Raw genomic sequence first — 20,775 nt, 5'->3', positions numbered from 1 at the left:
CCCACACTGGCATCTGGCATTCAAGAGGCATCTGGCCAGTCCTCTGTCAGGGATGCTTCAACGTGCACTGAGAAGGGTTGGGCTCGACGGCCTTCCTGGCTTCTTCCCACTCAACTGTCCTGTGAGTCCAGCCCTCCCCACCGCTGCCAGCACGCGACCTTCCCTCCATGCCTGTACCAGCCCTAGCTCAGAAAGGTGCTGCACCACAGAAAAGCCTGTGGGCTCTCCAGGCTGGGCTGGCACAAACAGGGATGCAAAACAGCAACAGCAGAGGAGAAGAGAGGGTTGAACCACGATGGCGGAGGAGGGATGGTTCTGTGGCTCAAGTGTGTTTTGCTTCAGGTGGCAAAACAGCATGTCCCAATCCTGCTTCTTGGACACTGAACCAACATGGGAAAGGAATATGAGTTCGATGGCATCAGGAGCTACGTCTCCCCCTCCACCAGGATTCTCAAAGCCCATTGAGGTTGTTTGTCTTGAACCGGCAGACCCAACAACCAATGGCAGTGATGTTCATATTGAGAACCCTTCAGCTAAATTGATTATTTAAAGATCCCCCAATATTTGGTGGAATTCCAGACTTTCTGGGCTAAATGAAATGGATTTGGACAAAACTGTTACCTTGAGGGAACTCAATTCTTACATCTGTGACAAGAAGCCAAGTTACCTTTTAAGGTTTCCTTGAGCAACATTTGAAGTAGAATCTCTTCGTACACATTTTCAACTTGTATCACGTTGGTTTGCTCAGCGAAGATGTACTGCTCGTATTCCTGAAGGACCTTTGGAAGACACAGTTGAAGAAAATAAGAAGAGCTTTTCAGCCAAGGATAAAGGCGCCAGGCAAAGACCTTTTTATTCAAATGTTATTTTAATTGTTAATATTATTTATTCATTTTACTCTTTGGCCAGGGCGACTTAATTTATATTGTTAATTTATATTGTTCTATTTTGAAGTTTATTTACGGTTGTGAGCCGCCCCGAGGCTTCGGCGAATGGGGCGGCATAGAAGTCTCTAAATAAATAAAAATAAATAAAATAAAATAATCGGAGCACTTGAGAATGGAATTTCAATCCAACTGTAAACCAAAAAAAACATCACTGGGAGGGTGCATGAGGGCACAGGGAGGCTGTAAGGTCTAGGGAGCAGCACTTTACATGGCAGCAAAGACCTGGAAGCTAGTAGAAGAGATAAAAAAGGAAAGAAAGAACAGCCGCTCGGTAAATAGAATCATAAACAAGGTCAGCTCAAAGGAATGCTTAGCTGTCCCAGGAGCAAGATATGGGTGGAGTGAGGTCTGCAAAAGTTGTTGGACCAACCAACCGGCTGTGCATTCTCCCACTCCCTTTACTGTCCATTTTTCTGCTTCCTTGGCAAAAGTAGCTGCTCTTACAGTGTCTCTATTTATTTATTTATTTATTTATTTATTTATTTATTTATTTATTTAAAACATTTCTATGCTGCTGCCATCGCAACAAAGCCTCGGGGCGGCTCACAACAAAAACAAACAAAATCATTTAAAAATTTATACACTAAAAATATTAAAACCCGGTGCATCTCGGCTTATTTTTTTTTTAAAAAAATCCTCCATAATAAATTAACACTTAAAATAAGTTTTAAATAAAAAGGTCTTAGCCCGGCGCCGAAAAACAAATAACGACGGCGCCAGGCGGACCTCTCTGGGGAGTGCATTCCATAGGTGGGATGTTATTTCATAACATTCTTGCTGGAAGGATCTGTGCTATCAGAAATCACTCTGTGAAGGAGTATGGCATGTATTAGTTTGCCGAGCCACATTTAGTTTAAGGCAAACCAAACACGCTGGATAGTGTCCGATGTGAGTCTGATAGAGAGTGGATCCACCAAAATGAATGGGACTTAAGTTAATCACTGCTAATTTGCATCCTATTCCCGGCATAGGACTTCACACTGGATGCTACCTATCAACTATATTTTACTCACAATGGCAGACGCATTTTTCTACCCAAGCAAAAATAAGGGAAGCAGCCCTTGGCAATTAGCTAAGGGAAGACCTGTTCAATGGTCTTTAGGCTTGACCCATTGACCTGGTTTGCACAACCCAACACACTGAGGCTTGATTTAGCTGGGAGAGTTGCTGCACCATGCCAGAAGGCCTTGCTTGTCACGGTGCGCCGTAGACTGCAAACCCAGTGCTGTGAATTGTTTGATGGGCTCAACAACCTTCAAATAAGCTTACAACAAGCTACGGGGTATTCAAGGGTTGTCTGCCCCTTCCAACAACTAACGAAGCTGGGTTTACATAACATGGCAAGTTATGAGGATGCCACTGCTCAGAATGGTTGTTGGTGCATTCCGCTAAGCCCCACTGGGAATTAACACATGGTGGCTTAGTGTAATGTGTGAATATTGCACAAAGTCCACTTTAAACCTATGGGTGAGGGGGTCACTGGGGCGGTGGGTGTGGGCTTGGGTGGACTCTGATGGATGGTGGAGGACAGGAGAGCCTGGAGGAATGTTGTACATGAGGTTCTGAAGGGTCGGACATGACTTAGCAACTGAACAACAAAATGGTCCTATTCCTGGAAGAGCAATTGATAGTGCCATCTCCTATCCTGCTGGAAGTCAACCTTGGAAAGGTGAGATGGAGGACAGTGAAGAACATTCAGTGCAGGTGAGCCTAATTTTCAGAGCCTGCTTCTCTGCTACTTTGTCACGACCCAAAACACTCTCAATTATTTCCAAACAAATATTCAGAAAAATACTAATCCTTTAATACAACAAATCTCTAGATTGTGGAGAGCTTTTTCTCACTTGCTTTGGATCAGGGGATCTCTCAAACTGGCCTGCAACTTGTGGCTACCCTTCAGCCAAACAATATTCAGGTTACCCACAATGCACTCTGTTGTTCCTCTGGACAAAGGAAGGGCAGTTGCTCTCCACCCCAATCCTTTTTCTAATTGCAATGACTTGTCAGCATTCATAGCAGTCACAAGAGCAAATTACTCGTACAGAAGAAGAAAGAGGAGGAAAAGACCGAATGGCTCTATTTGAGAATGGGTCAGAGCCTTGGCTTCAGCAGTGGGAAAGAAATACATGCTTTCTGGAACTGCAAAGGGTTGGATCCAGGCTTAGTCATACTTGCACTAGACTGGCCAAAGTCAACAGGACTTAAATTAGTCATGACTAACCCAATGCAAATACCACTAATTTTGAGGTGTTTATGGCGAGATCTAAGCCTAGAGCCAGGTGATGGTTTCCTTGTCCCTGTGCACTCATCCATTGTCTCTTCAGTGCAACCGTCTTTGAAATACCATTTTTTGAGGGAGTGGGCCGGCGGGGGGGAACCAACGACAGTCATTAGCATGCAAATCCCCATGGTGTTTGCAAGTAATATATCCCCGTGTCAAAACTTACCAGTTTGCAACTTGAGGCCAGTGTCCGCTGCAAGGTGGGCAAAGAGATCTGGACCAAAGCATCTTGAAATATCTTCTTCCGGACAGTACTGCTGTCGTAGTCAAATTGCTGTCCGTTTTGTAGAAATAAAGAAACAGCTGTGAAATCCTGGAGTGCTGGAGACCTCCACCTTCCTGCACCGAGACAAAGTAACCCTGCCCCAAACCATCGCAAAGTTGTCTTTGTTTTAAAGTGTTGTTGTGACCCACGCTTATGACTTTTAACCAAGTAAGATGGTGCTTTAACCGAATAAGATGACTTGTAGCCAAGTAAGAAAGTTGACAGGAAGAAAGCTGATGCATTTAAAACATGGTGCTGGAGGAGAGCCTGGCAAATAGGCTGGACCGACAGAAAGACCAGCCAGTCAGTCCCAGAGCAAATCAAAACCGAGCTTTCCCTGGAAGCAGAAATGACAAAGTGGAGGCTGCCCTGCTTTGGGCCCATCATGGAGACCAGACTCCCTGCAGGAGACCTTCATGCCAGGGAAAGTTGAAGGCAGAAGACGAAAAGGAAGACCCGAGACGGGATGAGATGGATGGACTCCATAAACTAAGTCACACCCTTGAATTTACAAGAGCTGAGCAGAGCTGGCGGTGAAGGGCAGGCCATTTTGGAGGTTCTCATACATGGGGTTGCCATAAATCAGAGATGAATTGACAGCACACAACAACAACGATTTTGGTTGCTAAGAGTAATTATTAAATAATTTGCAGTTCTTAAATAGGACACCCCACCGCTGAAGACTCAAAGAGCAAACTGCCTTCAGATATGAATTTACCAACAACTTGAGAAGTCAGTCTTCGCCAACTTGGCACCCCCCTAATGTGCTACACTACAAATACCATCCTCCCAACCAGCAAAGTCTGCATGGGCTGGGGATAATGGGGCTACCTGGGGGTGCCAGGTTAGGGAAAGTTGTGGTTAAATCACAACTGAAAGGAAAAAAGAATCACTGCTCAACTAATCTAGGTTATCAACACTTTTTGTATGCCCCTAAGGGACTGCAGGTGGTGCAGTGGTTTAAACTGCTGGGCTGCTGGGCTGGTTGATCGAAAGGTTGCCAGTTCGAATGTGCACAACGGGGTGAGTTCCTGTTGCTCCGTCCCAGCTCCTGCCAACCTTGCAGTTTGAAAGCATGCAAATGCAAGCAGATAAACAGGTACCACTTCGGTGGGCAGGTAACAGCGTTCCGTGCACCTCGGTGTTTAGTCATGCCGGCCACATGACCATGGAGACTGTCTGCGGACAAGCGCTGGCTCCCTCGGCCAGGAAACGGAGATGAGCACCGCCCCCTAGAGTCAGGCATGGCTGGACTTCACGTCAAGGGGAAACCTTTCCCTTTAGTATGAATTTTAAGACGTGCAATGCTTTGTGCTTTGAATTTGTCTGCATGCACGCACCACGTACAACAAAACGAGTCCAAAGCAGTGGCTGTAAATTCTATCATTCATGGGTCTATCTCTATTAAGTGGTACATTGCAACAACGCCACACACACCAGGTCTGTGCAGACACTGGAATAATTCTTTTTCATCAGAAAGTAAAGGGTGGGATGGTTTTAGAAGGTTTTGCAAATGCACGTTCAGTTCTGACAGGTTTAATACTTCCAGAAAATCCTCTCGGTTTTGCCATGACAGAATCACAGGGATTATTCGAGACTTTGCACTGGCTCCAGACTTAGTCCTACTTCTAGCAAACCCACTGAAACAAACAGGGCTTAAGGTATCCATGACTAATCTAAGTCCCTGTGGATGCCAAAGGCTCAGCGTAACCTACAGCAATGTCTAGAACGATCCCTGTCACTATCTGTCCTTGTTGAGGATGTCAGATTCTTGCATCCAAGGCAGCAACAGCCGTTCTGGAATAGCTACAAGGGGGCGAAGGTCACAAGGGCAGGACTTTGTGAATCATGGTTACCTTCCTCTAGATCTAGTTCTGTTGCAAGATATTTACTGAATCAGACACCTAATCCCAAGAAGTGCAAATAAGTCTTCCAATATGGCTAAGTCGTAAAAATACAGGGAAGAAATTCCTTCATTGGATTAATGGTGGATACCAAACCCTAGATTAGACAAAAAGAACAATATCAAACCTTCAGGACACGAAGTTTGACTTTTTCAATGGCTGTGGCCATTTTGGCTGTGTCTCTGGGATGGTTTAGATCCAGCAGCTGCTCAAAGGTATAGACTGCATTTTCCAGAAGCTAGAAAAAACAATGTCATATTTATTAGCCTGAACAACTCCAGGAATCACCAAGAAGATACCAAAAATTTATCAACCACTAACATCCTTATTTCGGTATATCAAGATGCCTGTCCTTGCAAGGTGCCTTAGCAATATGACTTTTGATCCTCCTATGACAGGCATGCTTGCTTTTGTGACTGGTTCTTCCATGGCCCTGTGATTTAAATCAGGAAGGGTGGCATGAAACCTGATGGTGCTTTGTGCTGGGGTTTCAATGTTCTCGTGAAGCACAGAATGGAACAGGAATGTACAATCTTCGCCCCTGCAACTGGCAGGCAACCTGGGAGCCTTTGAACTAATGTCCTGGTACAGGTAGCTTGGCTTTCCCCCTTTGCCTGTTCAACAGAGCAGTGTCCTTTCTGTGCTTAAGGTCCTGCTCCAGGGAATGGACTGGCCTGAAGAACATGGCCTGGGCAACCAGTACTTCACGCTCGGATGCTGACAACTCCTGGTTTGGCGTCAGCTGGCTCCAGAGCTTTCCCAAAAGCTTTAGGGAGCCTTCAGATGGAAATGTTAGAATCTTACGTGGAGACCAAAACAGGCCTGACAGTCAAACTGAATGCAAATTCTGGGGGTACCTCCTGCATTATGTTTTGTGTCCTCTGAATAATCATGTCGACATCATAGACTTTGAAGCGGTTCTTGAGGTCCTGGAGCTTCTCCTGAAGAGGGTTGACTTTCTGGTAGCAAAGCTCCATCTTTACAGAGTTGTAAGGTAGACCCATGAGGTGGTCCACGTCCTGCCGAAAAATGGATTTGCAAAGAAGCAGGTTTTCAGTTGTGATGTTTCTTTATTTATACTGCCATATTGAAAATTGAGAATGGCCTGGTTTCCACATAAAGCTAACTCACTATCTATTTAGCCCATGGCCTGTTGCCCTACCTTGAGTTTGTCTCATAGACAGTCAAACCAACTATGGTTTGTTTTCTATATTGCTGGGTTGTCTCTTACCCTTCTCCTTTGTTGGCTCTGTCGTTGTATCCCAAATGCTTTTGTAGCACTGCAGTCCGGCCATGTGAAGTGGCAAGATCTTTGACCCCTCTTGTCTATTACCTTTGTGGCCTTGCAAAACAATTCCTGAACAACCCACAGGTCTGGATCACATATAACAGCAAGCCATGTTTTAATCAACCCAGAGTTTACAACCCAGAAACCCTGGGTTCTCATTCTGGGTTATTTGTGGTTAACAAACTTTGGTTTGTTAGCACAGCTGTGTTCATTTAATGCAACCCAAAATTCAACAAATCATGCCATAGATTGGTGTTATGTGCAAACCAGAGTACTATGTCTTAACAGTAAAGAACAGTAAAGAACTCGAGGCCTGGGAACTCCGTGGTGAGGAATGGCCTGTCGGCTAGCAAAAGAAAAGGGAAACATGGTTGGATTTTTTGTGGAAGGCAGCCCCATGGAGTCACATGGCTGATCCATTATCAGCTTCACCAAGTTGATACTGACTTGATATCACAAAGCGGACAAGCCTGGTTGAAGCAGCTGAGTGCTACGGGAGGGTTCCCAGGGCGATAATCGCCGTGGCTGCAGGCCACTGCCTTTTGCCAGATAGCTTTTTCATGCAAATCTGTGGCTTCTGAACTCTTCCCAACTAGCAGAGGCCAGTTATTGCTTAAATAATATAGTGAGCTTTCTAACCCTGTGTCGTAAGCAGATAGTGACATCTTCTTATTAATTCTTAAAACGATCCTGTGAGACAGCCCTGCAAATATTTGTTATTAGGTGATAACGAGCTGATGACTGAATCCAAGACATAATGTTGGGTTCAGTCAAAGCAACAAGCCGTCACGGTTTTATACCACTGTTGGTCTGTCATGTTGTCTAAACCCATTCCTTAGCAAGGAATTTTGCCTTGCTAAGTTTGGTCTTTAGAGACCATGACAAGAAGCAATGGTTTGTTCTATGGTTTCTCTCTACCATGATAGCTTGCCATGTTGACTGAAGCCATGATCATGGTTTCCATGGCCCGGGTATACAACTACCATGGAATCCCCTGGAACCTCTGCAGGAGCCACTCCAGCCATTCAGTCTCTTTTATTTTATTTTAATTTATTTTAATTTAATTTAATTTAATTATTTCTATGCCGCCCCATTCGCCGAAGCCTCGGGGCAGCTCTATGTGTGGACCAGTGAGGACCTAGGCAGGGGGTGAGGCACCTTGGACCTGGATCTCAGGCACAGTAGCTGATGGGATATGTGCCAAGAGTGGGAGGGCTGAATGGGGAAGATGGAAACCATGGTAACGTAGAAACCACCTGATTCCCTGTCAGGTAGACCATGGTAAAAAAACAGAAACAACAGTAGCTATGCAGAGTTGCTTATGGTGTTGAGTGAATGCAGCCAATGACTTGTCAAAGGACAGATCATGAGTTTTCAGCCTAGCTGGGAAATCGACAACTGATCAAGATGGAGGCAGACTATGTTCCAGAACAGTGTGCTCACCAGCACATATTCTATCCATATAAATGGGAAACTGCATTGCAGTCTTACCTCTTTCAGCTTTGTGATGTCATTCGTTGCTTGAAAGTTCTGGCTGATTGCACTGACCTCCTTTTCAAAAAGCGAACGGACTTCACTGAACCCAGAGCTCACTGGGCCCATAAGTTCCTCCAGAATGGAAGCTAGGAAGGGCTGGATACTTTCGCCACAGCATATGTGGACCGGCTCAGATATATTTGCTGAAAATTTAAGACACTCGTGAATTAGATGGGCTACATCAAAATCGACCAGCATCATTTACTGAAAGCAGTACCAAAACTTTTACCTATCTACACCTGTGGTGAGGAGCACATAAAGCTATATGGGCTGTTCAATGCTACATGGCTTCCAATTCAATTAGGTAGGATAAAGTACAAGAACGTAGTCTGAAGTACAGTTGAAAAGCTAGGCTCTCAATTCAGATCCTCCTATACCATGTGAGCGGTGGATACTTATGCATCTGAGCAAAGGATGAGTACAAGCACACTAATACAGTGGTACCTTAGCTCACAAACGCCTTGGTTCATGGACAAATCGGGCCGTGAACAAAAATTTCATGAAAATTTTGACGTGGGTCATGAACTCCGCATTGGGTGGCGACCAAGATCACAGCCATCTCCCCACCCCCCGCCCCCGAGTGGGGAGATGGCCGCGATCGCAGTTGCGCTCGTGTAGGGAAGACGTGTGTGATGGTGGCTGTGCTGCGCCCATCTTTCCTGCAGGAGCGCGCCCGTGATCACACACGTCTTCCCTGCACGGACGCAACTGCAATCGCGACCGTGCCCCACTCGGGGGACGGGGAGATGGTTGCGATCGTGCTGGTTGGGGTGGGGGGAGATGGCCGAGATTGCGCCCGTCTTTCCTGCAGGAGCACTCCCGTGCCAGGGTTTCTTTGAGAAGCACCACCCCAACATAACTGCAACGAACAGAGGGTTGAATCTGATGAAAGATAACGTGGTCTCTCATTTCCGGAGGGTTATGCAGCGCAGGAAGAAACAAGTGACTATAGACAGATTTTTCACCAAAATTGACCCTGCAGCTAAGAGACAAAGAAGAGAGGAAACCCCTGAAAGAGATCCCCCCAATGTCCTTATGGAGGGGGACTCTCCCTCCAAACAATAACCTCCCCCCCACCTAGGTTAGTGCTCTCCACTATATTGTACAGAACTTTGTTACTTTGTTGTTCTTTTTCACTTTGTTTCATTTTTTCTGATTAAAAAAAATAGTCACAGAACGGATTAACCTTATTTACACTGAACCTTATGGGGAAATTTGACTTGGGTCACAACCAATTTGGGCCACAACCAGAGTCGTGGAACGGATTAAGTTCGTGAGCCAAGGTGCCACTGTACGTTGAACACACACCAGGCTCCCCTGTAAACCTGACCCATCCTAACTAGAGATGTGATGGATTCACATTTTAATGCAGACTTTCCTCATTTGCACTTCAGGAACCAGAATGCAAATGCCAAATCCATAATCTCCCAAACCTTGCACACTTGTGATTTGCAAATAAAAACTGTGCACAGAAATGTGAATATTTGATGGAAATATGTGTACAAAAGTGCATGTATTTTTAAAATAAATATAAAAGCTCCTGTCATTTAATGGAAACGTTTTGTCCATCCCTGTGAGAACAATAATAATGTAATAATTCAGTATGACTTGGCTGGAAAAGAGAACAGCTTGGGATGAGCACCAGATCTTCCTGTACGTACGCATATTCAGGTTATAGTTTTACTTGTCATATAAAGGCATCACAGTGGGCTAAATATATAAGAAGTTCTGGAAAGCCTATTAGCAATATGGGGATGATGCAGCTTAATAATTCAGCTTGAAACTTTTCATTGCAAGCCAAATTGGTTATGATTTTTAAACTGGGCATGAAAGTTTGGAGCAGTTAATTTCTAGTTGCGTACTGTTACCTGTGTGTGGACCAACCTAACTTAAACAACATTTTGCAGACTTTCAAACAAAGAATCAACTTACAAGGTTAGGTGCCTAAAACCAAACCAAACCAAACCAAACCAAACACACACACCATCGCAGGACTACAAGGACAACATTAGGTGAATTGTACCCCAGTCCTTCTCAACTACTTCTCTCAATAAGAAAGGTTTAATGGCTACTGGAAGAAGCTGCAAAGATGCTGTTGCGTGCCATTTTTCTTTGAGAATTGGCACAGCCAGTGCCCATACGAACTGGCTGTGGGTTTGGAGACTCTAAATAATATGTGTGTCCATGCATATTATAAGGCAGACATGCAATGCATAGCAATTCCTATGTACCAGGCAAACCTGGATTGACACAACCCTGAAAAGCAAAATCCTCGGATCAGGCCAGTGTTAAAAATGGGCTTGTGACATCACTTAGCTGCTGCTTGTGAAGGAATTACATAGTTTTTGACTAGTTTAAGGAGGAGAGAAAGGACAAAGGGTATATATCCACATTCCCCCCTTGCCTGTCCCTGTGAACAAACCATTCATCACTTTTCTTCAAACTTAACACCCACACTATGAAGGCTGGGACCCCTTAACTAGTGATCACCTCTGGAAATCTGAGGCCAAACCCTTTCGCCCAGAATGGACGCCTTGGGGATCACAGCTGGCTTTATAGGATGTGTTTTGGTGCCTTTAGGATTAGTTTCACACGCAGAAATTTAGCGGGCAAAACCTTCCCTGTCTCTGCCTCGCAATGCTCAAAGTGCTCCTTTCCTCTAGTGAATGGAATTGGAATGGGGACAGGCCAAATATTTAACATCCAGCTCACCTTTTATTTTGTCAGCTACGAAGTTCTTAGAAGTCACGATCTGGTCCATGTTTGAACGCATATTTCCTTCCAGGCTGGTGGTGACTTCTTTACATTCCTCTTTCAGGGTCCGTAATCCCTCGGAAACTTGATCTTGAACCAGAAGGTAGGTTTCTTCTAATATCTATAACAACAGAAAGTGTGAATGAGCCACTTGGCGAAGGCCACACATTCCAGCAATTCCATGAACTTCCCAGGCAGTTGCAACCCTGCTTCTGGGATTAAAAAGATTACTTTCACGGCAGTTTGCACAGCTCAGCCAACGTGAGCGTTTGCTAAGAAGCAGACACACCAGTCCCCTAACGTTTTGAAATACCACACCTGCCTACTTGAAGGCTGGAAGAAATACTTCTGAATATATTTATTCCAAGTATGAATCTTGCAGTTTACTGGCAAACAGCAGCCTTGGAGATATGCTGATACATTTAAGGCCTTCTTGTTTTATTGTGATTATGATTTTTCCTGCTTTTCTACCTCCGGCAAAGAACCCAAGGAGCCTTACGAGATTCTCCTCCATTTTATCTTTGCAACAACGACCCTGTGTGGTAGGTCAGATTGAGAGAGAGCGAGTGGCACAAAGTCAGCCAGTGAGTTTCATGGCTGAGAGGGGACTAGCAACCAGAACTCCTGAGTCCCAGTCCCGTAGTCTTAACTGCTACACCACACTGGCTCTCCACTTTATCGATTCCGTTTGCGTGCTACTCTTAGCTGCTCCCCTCCTTCTGATCAACTTCCTGCTGCTCAGGACATGAAAGGCATGCAAAACAAGACTTACACTAAACCACAGTCTCTTGCGGTCATTCCGCTTCCCTTTCATTTTCGGGAGAAGCATGGTTTGAAGGTTGGGCAAGAGCTCTTCCATCACAAGGTTGCTGAGAATCTACAGAGGGATAAAACAAAAGAATGATCAAGTCATAGTTTAGTCCCACTAATATCAGACTAATGTAAATGCCTATTGATTTCAATAGGACCAAAGTTTACTCTGGATCCAATCCCAAGTGATCGGTGCTTCCTGATTTATTTTCTCCACCTGTCTAGGCCACAAAGCAAAATAAGGTACCTGAACTTCATTTCCAGTTATCATTTCCCATGATCCATAGTGGCCTTTTTCTTGGCGGAAAAACTGGACAGCTTCTAAAAATGCTTCAGCTTCGAAGGAGGACTGCTTGAAAAAGTCTGAAAGAAACCGTGAATAGGAACCATTGATTTGAATTGACAAATGCAAGTATTAATACAGAGGTAGCTCAACTCATGAACTTAATCCGTTCCAGGACTCTGGTCGTGACCCAAATTGGTCATGAGCCAAGTCAAATTTCCCCATAAGGTTCAATGTAAACAAGGTTAATCCATTCTGTAACCATTTTTTTTTAATCACCAAAATTTGAAGCAGGCATGCCGGGGGGTGGGGGAGACAGGCACGATGGGCGTGATCACAATCGTCACCTGATGTGGAGTTCACAACCCGAGGCAACATTTTTCAGAAATTTCTGTTCACGACTGATTTGGTTGTGAACTGAGGCATTTGTGAGCCGAGGTACCACTGTAGTGCTATTATCGATTGATTCCACTACGTACTGTTTTTCTTCCCACCCACCCAAAATTTTAAAAGCCCTTCAGATGTCTACTCGTATTCCAGATATCCAGATGCTTTATTTTGGTTACTTTTCTCCCTCACTTGTAGTAAGATCACACCTATGCAAAGTATTTGTGAATTTCCATGTTCCTCAGGCACACACAGGAATTTATGTGCATGTAAGAACAACATTTGGTAGCAACATTGCTTCTAAAATGTGTTTGCTGAATTGTTATTTATATAAATATATATACAGATGTTTGTGTATTCCCAGAAACTGAGGCTACAGTTACTCAATACCATCTTTAACTGTATCATTCATTTTGTTTCCCCAGAGTTTCTCATCCAGCTCTAAGGCACTGCTCTAATTCTTCCACTGCATACATGCGCCTTTGTTCAGTGAAACAAAGATGGGGAATGAGCCAGATAGATATTTGTAGATTTCAGATATTTAGAATTTTTCTTTCATGTAGCTGTACTCCTGTTTCACCACATGGGAGCATACAAGTGTTCATCACAGCCCTTTTAGAGTAGAGATTTCTTACACTTTTACTGATCAGAAACCCTTGTAAAAATGCTGTCTGTCTTTCTAGCTTTTCTAACCCATCCACCAGGACAGCTTACAAAAAATAAGTAGAATAAAGCAAACCCCACAGCATCCGAAAATTGATATGCTAAAACCCCAGTTAAAATCAATTAAACTTTTAAATAGTGGGAAAATAAAAAGGGTTTTGCCTGATGCAAAAAGCATGTAACATTTGCACTAGGCAAACCTCTCTGGGGAGCGTATTCCATAATTGGGGTGCCACCCCAGAGAAGGCCCTCCTCCCAGTGCTCTCCCTCCTAATCTCCTTCAAGGAGGGCTCCCAGAGCAGGACCTCTGCCTAAGGTCTCAAGGGGCGGGGGGCACATAGGGAAGAAGGCGCTCCTGCAGGTATCCCAGATCCAAGCTGTTTAGGGCTTTATAGCTCATAACCGGCACCTTAAATTGGGCCCAGACTTCAACTGGTAGCCAGTGTAGAGGACCAGCATTATATGTGAAAAACGGCTGGTTCCTGTTAACATCTTGGCAACTCTATTCTGAACCAATTGAAGTATCCGGGCCATCTTGAAAACGGCTTATTAACAGGGCAGATGCGTTCATTAGCCTTCTTAATAAGGGACTGTGCAATTTCCTCTCCCACTGGCAACAGAGGTCCCCTTCTTGCCACCCAGCTTGGGTGACAATAACCTGATAGGTGTGGCAGCTCTTGGGAAGCGCTGGCATGTGGCCCATTCCAGGTGCTTTTTGGTCCAAAGAAGGGGACAGGAGGAGCCCTTCTGCCAACTATCTGCTTCCCACCTTGAGAATCACACCGTCATTCAAGCTAGCACTAGAGTGGCCTTCCCCAGCCAGGAACCCTCCAGATGTGAACACTTAAAACTTCTGGGGGAAGCTGGGAGTTGTAGGTCAACCCATCTGGAGGCAGCGGGTTGGGGAAGACTGTAGCAGACTTAGGCACCATTGGAGACGGGATGCATCCGCCAATCATGGATTTGACGCTGCAGAGGACGTGCATCCAAGAAGGCAACCTGCTTTTCTGAATGGAACAGCATTTGTGAACATCGCTTTGACCACCAGGAGGTTGGTCAACAGAATCTCCTAGCTTCTGCAGGGGTTTGGCCAGATCGACACAGAAGCTGTGATTATTGTAGACTTAGGTTCTGAGACATGCATCTTTATATTTGACAGTTAACATTCATAGCCAGAAAGAAACAAAAGGATGAGCTAGGGAAGAAAGTGGGTCTCCAGAAGGCTTGGACTTCCAGCGTTTGAGACTATCGCCCATCTGAGTGGACTTCTGGGATCTGATGTCCAAGACATGTGGACACCTTCCACCCACCCCAACTAGAGGCCGCCCTAGGGGTGCAACAAGAAGAGCTTGCACCAGCCAGGGGTAATGGAGCCTGTCTCACGTCCAGATGCAATGACAGAATCAGTGTCCTGTAGCTGTGATTAGCCTGGAGTGGCCCACTCAGTTGAACCATACTGACTCCATCTTGCCCAGGACAGAAACTTCCTTTCTGTGGTTGGCTGAAGGTCTCTGTTTAAGCAAAAGGCTGGGCAGGTTGCCTGATCCTGACACTGCAATGAAGGTGACCTGGCGGAAGTCACCTGTAGGCCAAGAACTTCCAGCCAGCCAATCTATTAAACAGGAAACTGAGGATGCCCAGAGGTTCTATGCCCCAAAGTAGGATTCCCTGTCTCAGGAAACCCAGATGGATCCTTCTTGGCTGTTGTGTTTTCAGGATGAGGCAGGAAGTTCTGCTAAAAGCACTCTTTTTTTTTTTGCCAAACATTCAGGCTAAGTTCTTTTTCCTCTCCTGCTATCTTGAATTATGATTTTAGCTGGTCCTGATTTTTCGCTGGGGTTGAGTTGATTTCTGCTGCTCTTCTGCTGAATTGTGACTGTGATTATGAGCAGCTGGCAGGGGAGGAATCCTATGGCACCAAAAGACAGCTGGAGTCCTTAAAAGCAAATGTTCGGTTCATTTTTTGACTTTAGGATCTCAACTCAAGAGAGCAAACCCTTCTAAAATGGCTATGTGACTTTGCATGGTGGATATCATGGTTCAAAATGCTCAGGCATTTCAGTTCATTATTTTTCTTTCACAGCAAACAGGTTTGACTGCAGTCTGGAGCTGTCTGTCCTTTTATCAGAGCAAACTATCAAGTACTAGAAATATTGAGATCATCCATTTACCCAAAGGTTATTTTCCCCCAAAGGGCATGAAGAAAACACACTGAGCTGTTCAGCCTGATGAGTTTCAGGGCATATGGCAATGCTCCACACACGCCTAGGACAAAGTTATCAGTCAGTTGGATTCACTTGGTGGTGTCTCTGAGCGATCTGAATGAATAAAAACATTCAAAACACCCATTACCGCACCACTAAAGATTTCCAAAATACTGGAGAAAACCAGTCAAAGCAATGCAAGACTTTGGCAACCTAGCGTTAACTTGACTGTCGTTGTTCTGCGCCATCAAGTCATCTCTGACACATGGCAGCCCTCCAGATTGTACTGTCCATGGCATCCCCGCTGAGCTGTTCCGAGTTCAAGGCTGGAGTCCTTCGCGGCGCCAGTCCATCTCTTATCCTGAATAATCCTCAGCCACTGAGAGCTCATTCTCTCCCACAGAATGTAGACATAATCCATTCAGGTCTGTCCATCCTTGCTTTCTTTATCTCTTTTGCAGATGGGAAAAGGATGACAAAAGATCTATCTTTTGACAATTCAATCATCAGATCCAAGAACTAGACAGCTACCAAGATCTATTCAGCATTCACTCTGCCTGTTCCACAGAACAATGTAGTTAAACATGATTAATTCCACAGGGCTGAGACATAATCTGGTTTGCACAACACATCATAATTAACTAGCCATGGTGGGTTATCATGTTTACCACAGGGTAGCTTATTTTGCAGGGACAAGCCAGCCCAACAGCCTATGGGTTCTTCTAAGGTTGCTCAGCATGCTAGGTTGTTGTGCTGCATGAACCTGGGAAAGAGCAATTTAATCCTGGGTTGTGGGAATCCTGGGTTGTGTGTCTCTTGACGAGTGTGGCAGAACTGCGTGAAGTTCTCTGTGATTTCATCCTAGCTGCCACTGTCAAGGAGGATCTCTCCACCTGTGCTCAGGCAGCGCTTTGGAATGGCCATCACTGGCTTGCCATTTTTTGCAGCCCAGAAAATTGCAGAAATGTGCTCGATTTTTCCAATTATTATTTCACTAGTGTGGTCTTCTAGCTGTCTGAAAAATATCTTGTGCCTGGTCAAGTTCCTTGCAAGATTCAGCTCACGAAGGGAATGGAGAAGTCCGGTACACCTTGACAAGGCAAGCCTACATATTGGCTCCTTTGTGTGTACTTGCCAAGGAGAAATTGCCAAGCTTTCAGTTTTTTTAAAAAAAACCCTGACAGTTTTTCAACACTTTGGATTCTTCAGCTTCATTCTGGAAAGTGGAGATACAGGTTTCCCTGCTTTTTGCACTTCCATTTTGGAGCACTTACCGCGGAAATTACTGCAGATCCCTGACAGTTTTAAACACCCAGCCAAACAGACAAAACCCAGAAAAGGCAACTGAGTATGACCCAAATGAATGGGGCCCCACTGGAAGGATGTATGTGCCACCAGTCCTGGAATCCTTTGGCTTCTCCTGGTCTCAGAGTGACCCAATCTGAGCACACCACTTCTAGCTGCCTTGACTACAGCTCAGTTGCTTTTTATTGACTAGCATGGTCAAAGATTGCTTATCACATCTAGAATTTCCCAGATCACTCAGTTTATTTTGACATTTCAAAGTCTTCGGACTAGTTATAGCAGAATAGAAGTTGAATAAGTAAGTAAGTAAATTGCTGGGGAGAGATATCTCTCTATTGTTTGCATTCTAGACTCTCTATACGTTACAATGAGGCAAATATATTAATATAAATCACATTATTGGTTAGGCTTAATCAATTGTTGCCTCTGCTCCCAGACTAGCAGGTTAAAGGAGTAAACTACAATTATGGAGCCTGCCCGTCTTTGCTCAGGTGCAAATTCATCATTCAGTCATCACCCTTTGGCAAACTCACGGGCCCTTCACAACATACTCCAGCTTGGTTTGTTTCTTATTAAGTGGCTTCCATAATACTAATATTTATTTATTTCTATACTGCCCCACAGCCAAAGCTCTCTGGATAGTTTACAACAGTCAAAACCCAGCAAGGAATAAATGTATCATAAAAAGAGAAGAAAATGGAACAGTTTCAAGGATCTGAAACAGACAATAGCAAACAAAAACAAAGCAAAAAACACTTCGCCCTTGTACTACACTTAATATGTATTAAAGACATTTGCAATTCGAGGGAGATAATCCATTCCAACCTATACTGAAGCTGCCTGAAGCCACAGGTCAGACTAGATGGACCGGGAGACCCTTTCTGACTTGCTGGGTTTATATTTCCTGATGTTCTGCATGCTATTATTTCCCACTATTTATGGATCAAGGAGGAAAAAGATGTTTGCTGAAGTGTCCTCGCTGTCTTAGCTTCAGCACTTTAGTAGACCCCTTGGCTGGCATCTTACGCACAGTGACCCTTTCCAGGTCCTCTGATCTAAACTGTGGGTTGATTATCACTGCTTCAATATCAAGATTGCCCTGCACCGATTTCTCAGTAGATGATACATTACTCCTTCAAGGGAACACCTTACACATATTCTGTATGCATGTTTGCTTAATATATATTTTCAGCAAGCATTTTTCCCTAATGCAATACATCTGTGTAAGTTATTCTTATTAGTATATACAATCTGTGTGCAAGCAGCTAGACAACACACTGCAGTCCCCACAATACCATGTGGTTTTATCTCACCAGGAAGCCGGCATCAGCACAAAAGAAAAGAGACTGGCAGGAAATCAGGCTACATTCTAGCTAGACTCACAGCCTCGCCCGCTCTGGAGCCTGTTCCATTCAAGCAACAAACTCCTTCTGCTGTTGCCTCTTTCCCTAGAAATAGGCAAGCCGCCATTCAGCCATCCATGCTTTTAAGTTTCAAAAGCAGCGTGTGGAATTCGAGGCTCTGAGGCTCGACAGATTGAACGTTGGCCCTTGCAATTAGAATAAGGTGAATTAAAAGCAGATCTAGGATGCGCTTTCTTTATTTCAATTATATTGAATAATTATAACATCTCCAATTATATTGTTTTTATATTGTTATTATTTATTGTTGTGAGCCGCCCCGACAAATTTATTGTTGTGAGCCGCCTTCGGCAAATGGGGTGGCATAGAAGTTTTCTAAATAAATAAATAAATATTTTATTTGGGATGTTTGCATCCCAATTCAATTCCCAGAGCAGACAACATAGTCCCAATTAAATCCCTTCGAGCAAAATTAATACTTTTTCACAGGATGCATCTAAGGGCCAGCTCTCATTTAAAATGTTGGCCATGGTCGGGTCTCACCCCAAGATGTTAATGCTTGTCTGGAAACAAATAGCATCATTCACTCAACCTAAGCAGTTCCTCCATGAAGACGTTATGGCAGGAAAAATATGGGGTTTTGCTGATGAGAATGAACGCTGTGCTCCACTTTGTTTTATTGTGAGACTGACTAGAGAGCATTTGGTAGAAAACGGTATACAAAAGTTTTAAGTAACATAAATACAAATGTATGAATGAGCAGAGGAAGGCAACATCAAGCCCTTTAGGCACTTCTGCAGTCTTGCTGTGCCTTTTAAGAACTCTGAGAATCGGAGTGTTCACATCTTCGTTTTCAAAAATGTTTTTACTCTTTTAGTGCCTGAAAACATGTTGTTAAGAGTGTATGTTGTAAGAAACACTTCTAACCTTTGCGCCTCAAAGGAGTTGCTTATATATACACAGATCTTCATACGAAGGTATACACAAACATGTTTTTTGTAAGTCGTTAGAAGTTAAAGGCACTGCAGCATTAGAGGCACCACTTGTTCAAACTGGAAAATAGTCCCCACTTAAAATGAAAAACAGAAAGCAACCCTGACCTAAGTGGATTTCTTAAAATAATAAAAATAAATAAATTCTATGCAATAGCAGCTTTGTAGCTCAGCACCTGATGGTAGTTTGTAAGCCTCTAATTGAGAGATGAAATAAAGCAGAAATGCGATAAAGTAAATTCAGTATTTACTGGACTCCATCCATGGTAACAAGCACTAAATGGCGTAGGTACACAAAGAACTAGGACTATGAGGTTTCCTTAGCCAACTCATGCGGTAGGAGAGCTGCTAACCACCAACAGAAACTAGATGAGGTCACTTCCAAACAGGATACCGGCCTGCAATCATGTGCTATATTTATAGCAACTGAAAACTTGCAACTTGAGCAGCTGTCCCCGTCTTGCAGTTCACAGCTCTACTGATGCTTCCTAATGATTCTCCAAGAAGGCCTGGAGGAGTGTTGTCCGTGGGGTCGCGATGGGTCGGACACGACTTCGCGACTAACAACAACGATTCTCTATAAGCGTCGCCTAATTTCTGTAGGTGGTTAGAGAACAGGACACAAGAGGTGGGGTGAGGGGTGGAACATTAAGATGTCCCTAATTTTTCAGGTCTCCTGGCCTACTCTGTTGCAAAGACCCGAGGCTGCTACCAACCAAAATTGCTACAAAAAGTGAAGAGTCCGTTTCTTCCTTTCAAATTTCTTGACATGTCAATAGAAGCCAATTTCTTCCTTGTCAAGAAATTTCAAAGAAGCCAAAAGAAATCTGTAAGATTAGCAAACTTTCTCGAGGGGAAAGTATATTGCCCAGTAATCTTTTACATAGAGTTAGATCTTTAAAATACCACAGGAATCCTAACGATATGATAAACAAAAGATAAACTCCTATAGAGATGGACGTTCAGATCGTGGCAAGTACGTGAGCCTGAAACCATCTGAAATTCACCAGGGAAGCAGAAACTTGGAGAACAAATCTTGATTTGCATCTTTGGTATAAATGAGTGTGATATGAGTATCTGGCTATAAATTAAATATATTTATAAATAGAATTTTTGCAGAACTGAGAGAGGAGCTGTAGTAAAAATAGCTAAAAAACTCCACTGCTAGCCTTATACCCTAAAGGTGCAGAGTAGAGAAGTTCTATCTCAGACTACCGGAGACAAAACTGGCCACATCCACATACACATCATGGGACTGAGTAAGACTAGCTTTACCTAATGTCCAAACCTGCGATCCTAGTTTGTCACTCTTAAACAAGGATGTGTAAGCCAACAACAAATGTCACTTGCTGTTGCCTTACATTTCTGGTTAGTTCAGGAGCAACAAACCAGGATCCAAGGCTGGGACATCACCACAGGCTATGGAAGGAAGGAGGAAACATAATGTTCATTCAGAGTAAGCCAGGAATCCTGGTTTATTGTTGGATGCAAGTGCAGCCATTGCCTACTTGATCTCAAGTGGATCTCCCCAGTCACAGGAAGACGAAGTCTATGATACGAATCTGCATTATCTCCAACATGCAGAGTGCTGCACACAGGAAATTACTGCCATGTTTGCCAGGAAGCCACTGTGCAATTTCTGGAAAAATCTACTCCGGATTCAAGTATGTATAATCCCTGTCATGCTTTTACTCCATCCAGTTTTCCAGGATATGACCTTCACAATCATGTGCAGTGAATTCTATCGACATAGGCCCGTTTTTGATCAGATGCTTAGTAACCCAAAGAGGATCAG

General features: G+C 44.0%; 1 protein-coding gene across 2 annotated transcripts in view; it reads right to left on the bottom strand.

Moving 5' to 3' along the window:
- The window catches only part of NIBAN1 (niban apoptosis regulator 1), a 72,172-nt gene that overhangs the window by 7,029 nt on the left and 44,368 nt on the right, over positions 1–20,775 (bottom strand). For both annotated transcript variants that reach the window (XM_044439199.1, XM_044439200.1), the window contains exons 6-13: positions 12,033–12,148; positions 11,748–11,852; positions 10,934–11,096; positions 8,177–8,364; positions 6,255–6,416; positions 5,525–5,635; positions 3,395–3,502; positions 668–779 (exon numbers count right to left, since the gene is read on the bottom strand). In XM_044439199.1, the coding sequence (XP_044295134.1) occupies positions 668–779; positions 3,395–3,502; positions 5,525–5,635; positions 6,255–6,416; positions 8,177–8,364; positions 10,934–11,096; positions 11,748–11,852; positions 12,033–12,148 (1,065 nt within the window). The remainder of the gene's footprint in view (positions 1–667; positions 780–3,394; positions 3,503–5,524; positions 5,636–6,254; positions 6,417–8,176; positions 8,365–10,933; positions 11,097–11,747; positions 11,853–12,032; positions 12,149–20,775) is intronic.

The sequence above is a fragment of the Varanus komodoensis genome, unplaced genomic scaffold (assembly GCF_004798865.1).
Source record: "Varanus komodoensis strain SLA01 unplaced genomic scaffold, ASM479886v1 scaffold34_1, whole genome shotgun sequence".
Lineage (NCBI taxonomy): Eukaryota > Metazoa > Chordata > Lepidosauria > Squamata > Varanidae > Varanus > Varanus komodoensis.
Note: the sequence above shows the minus strand (reverse complement) of the source record. Positions and strands in the feature narration are given on the sequence as shown.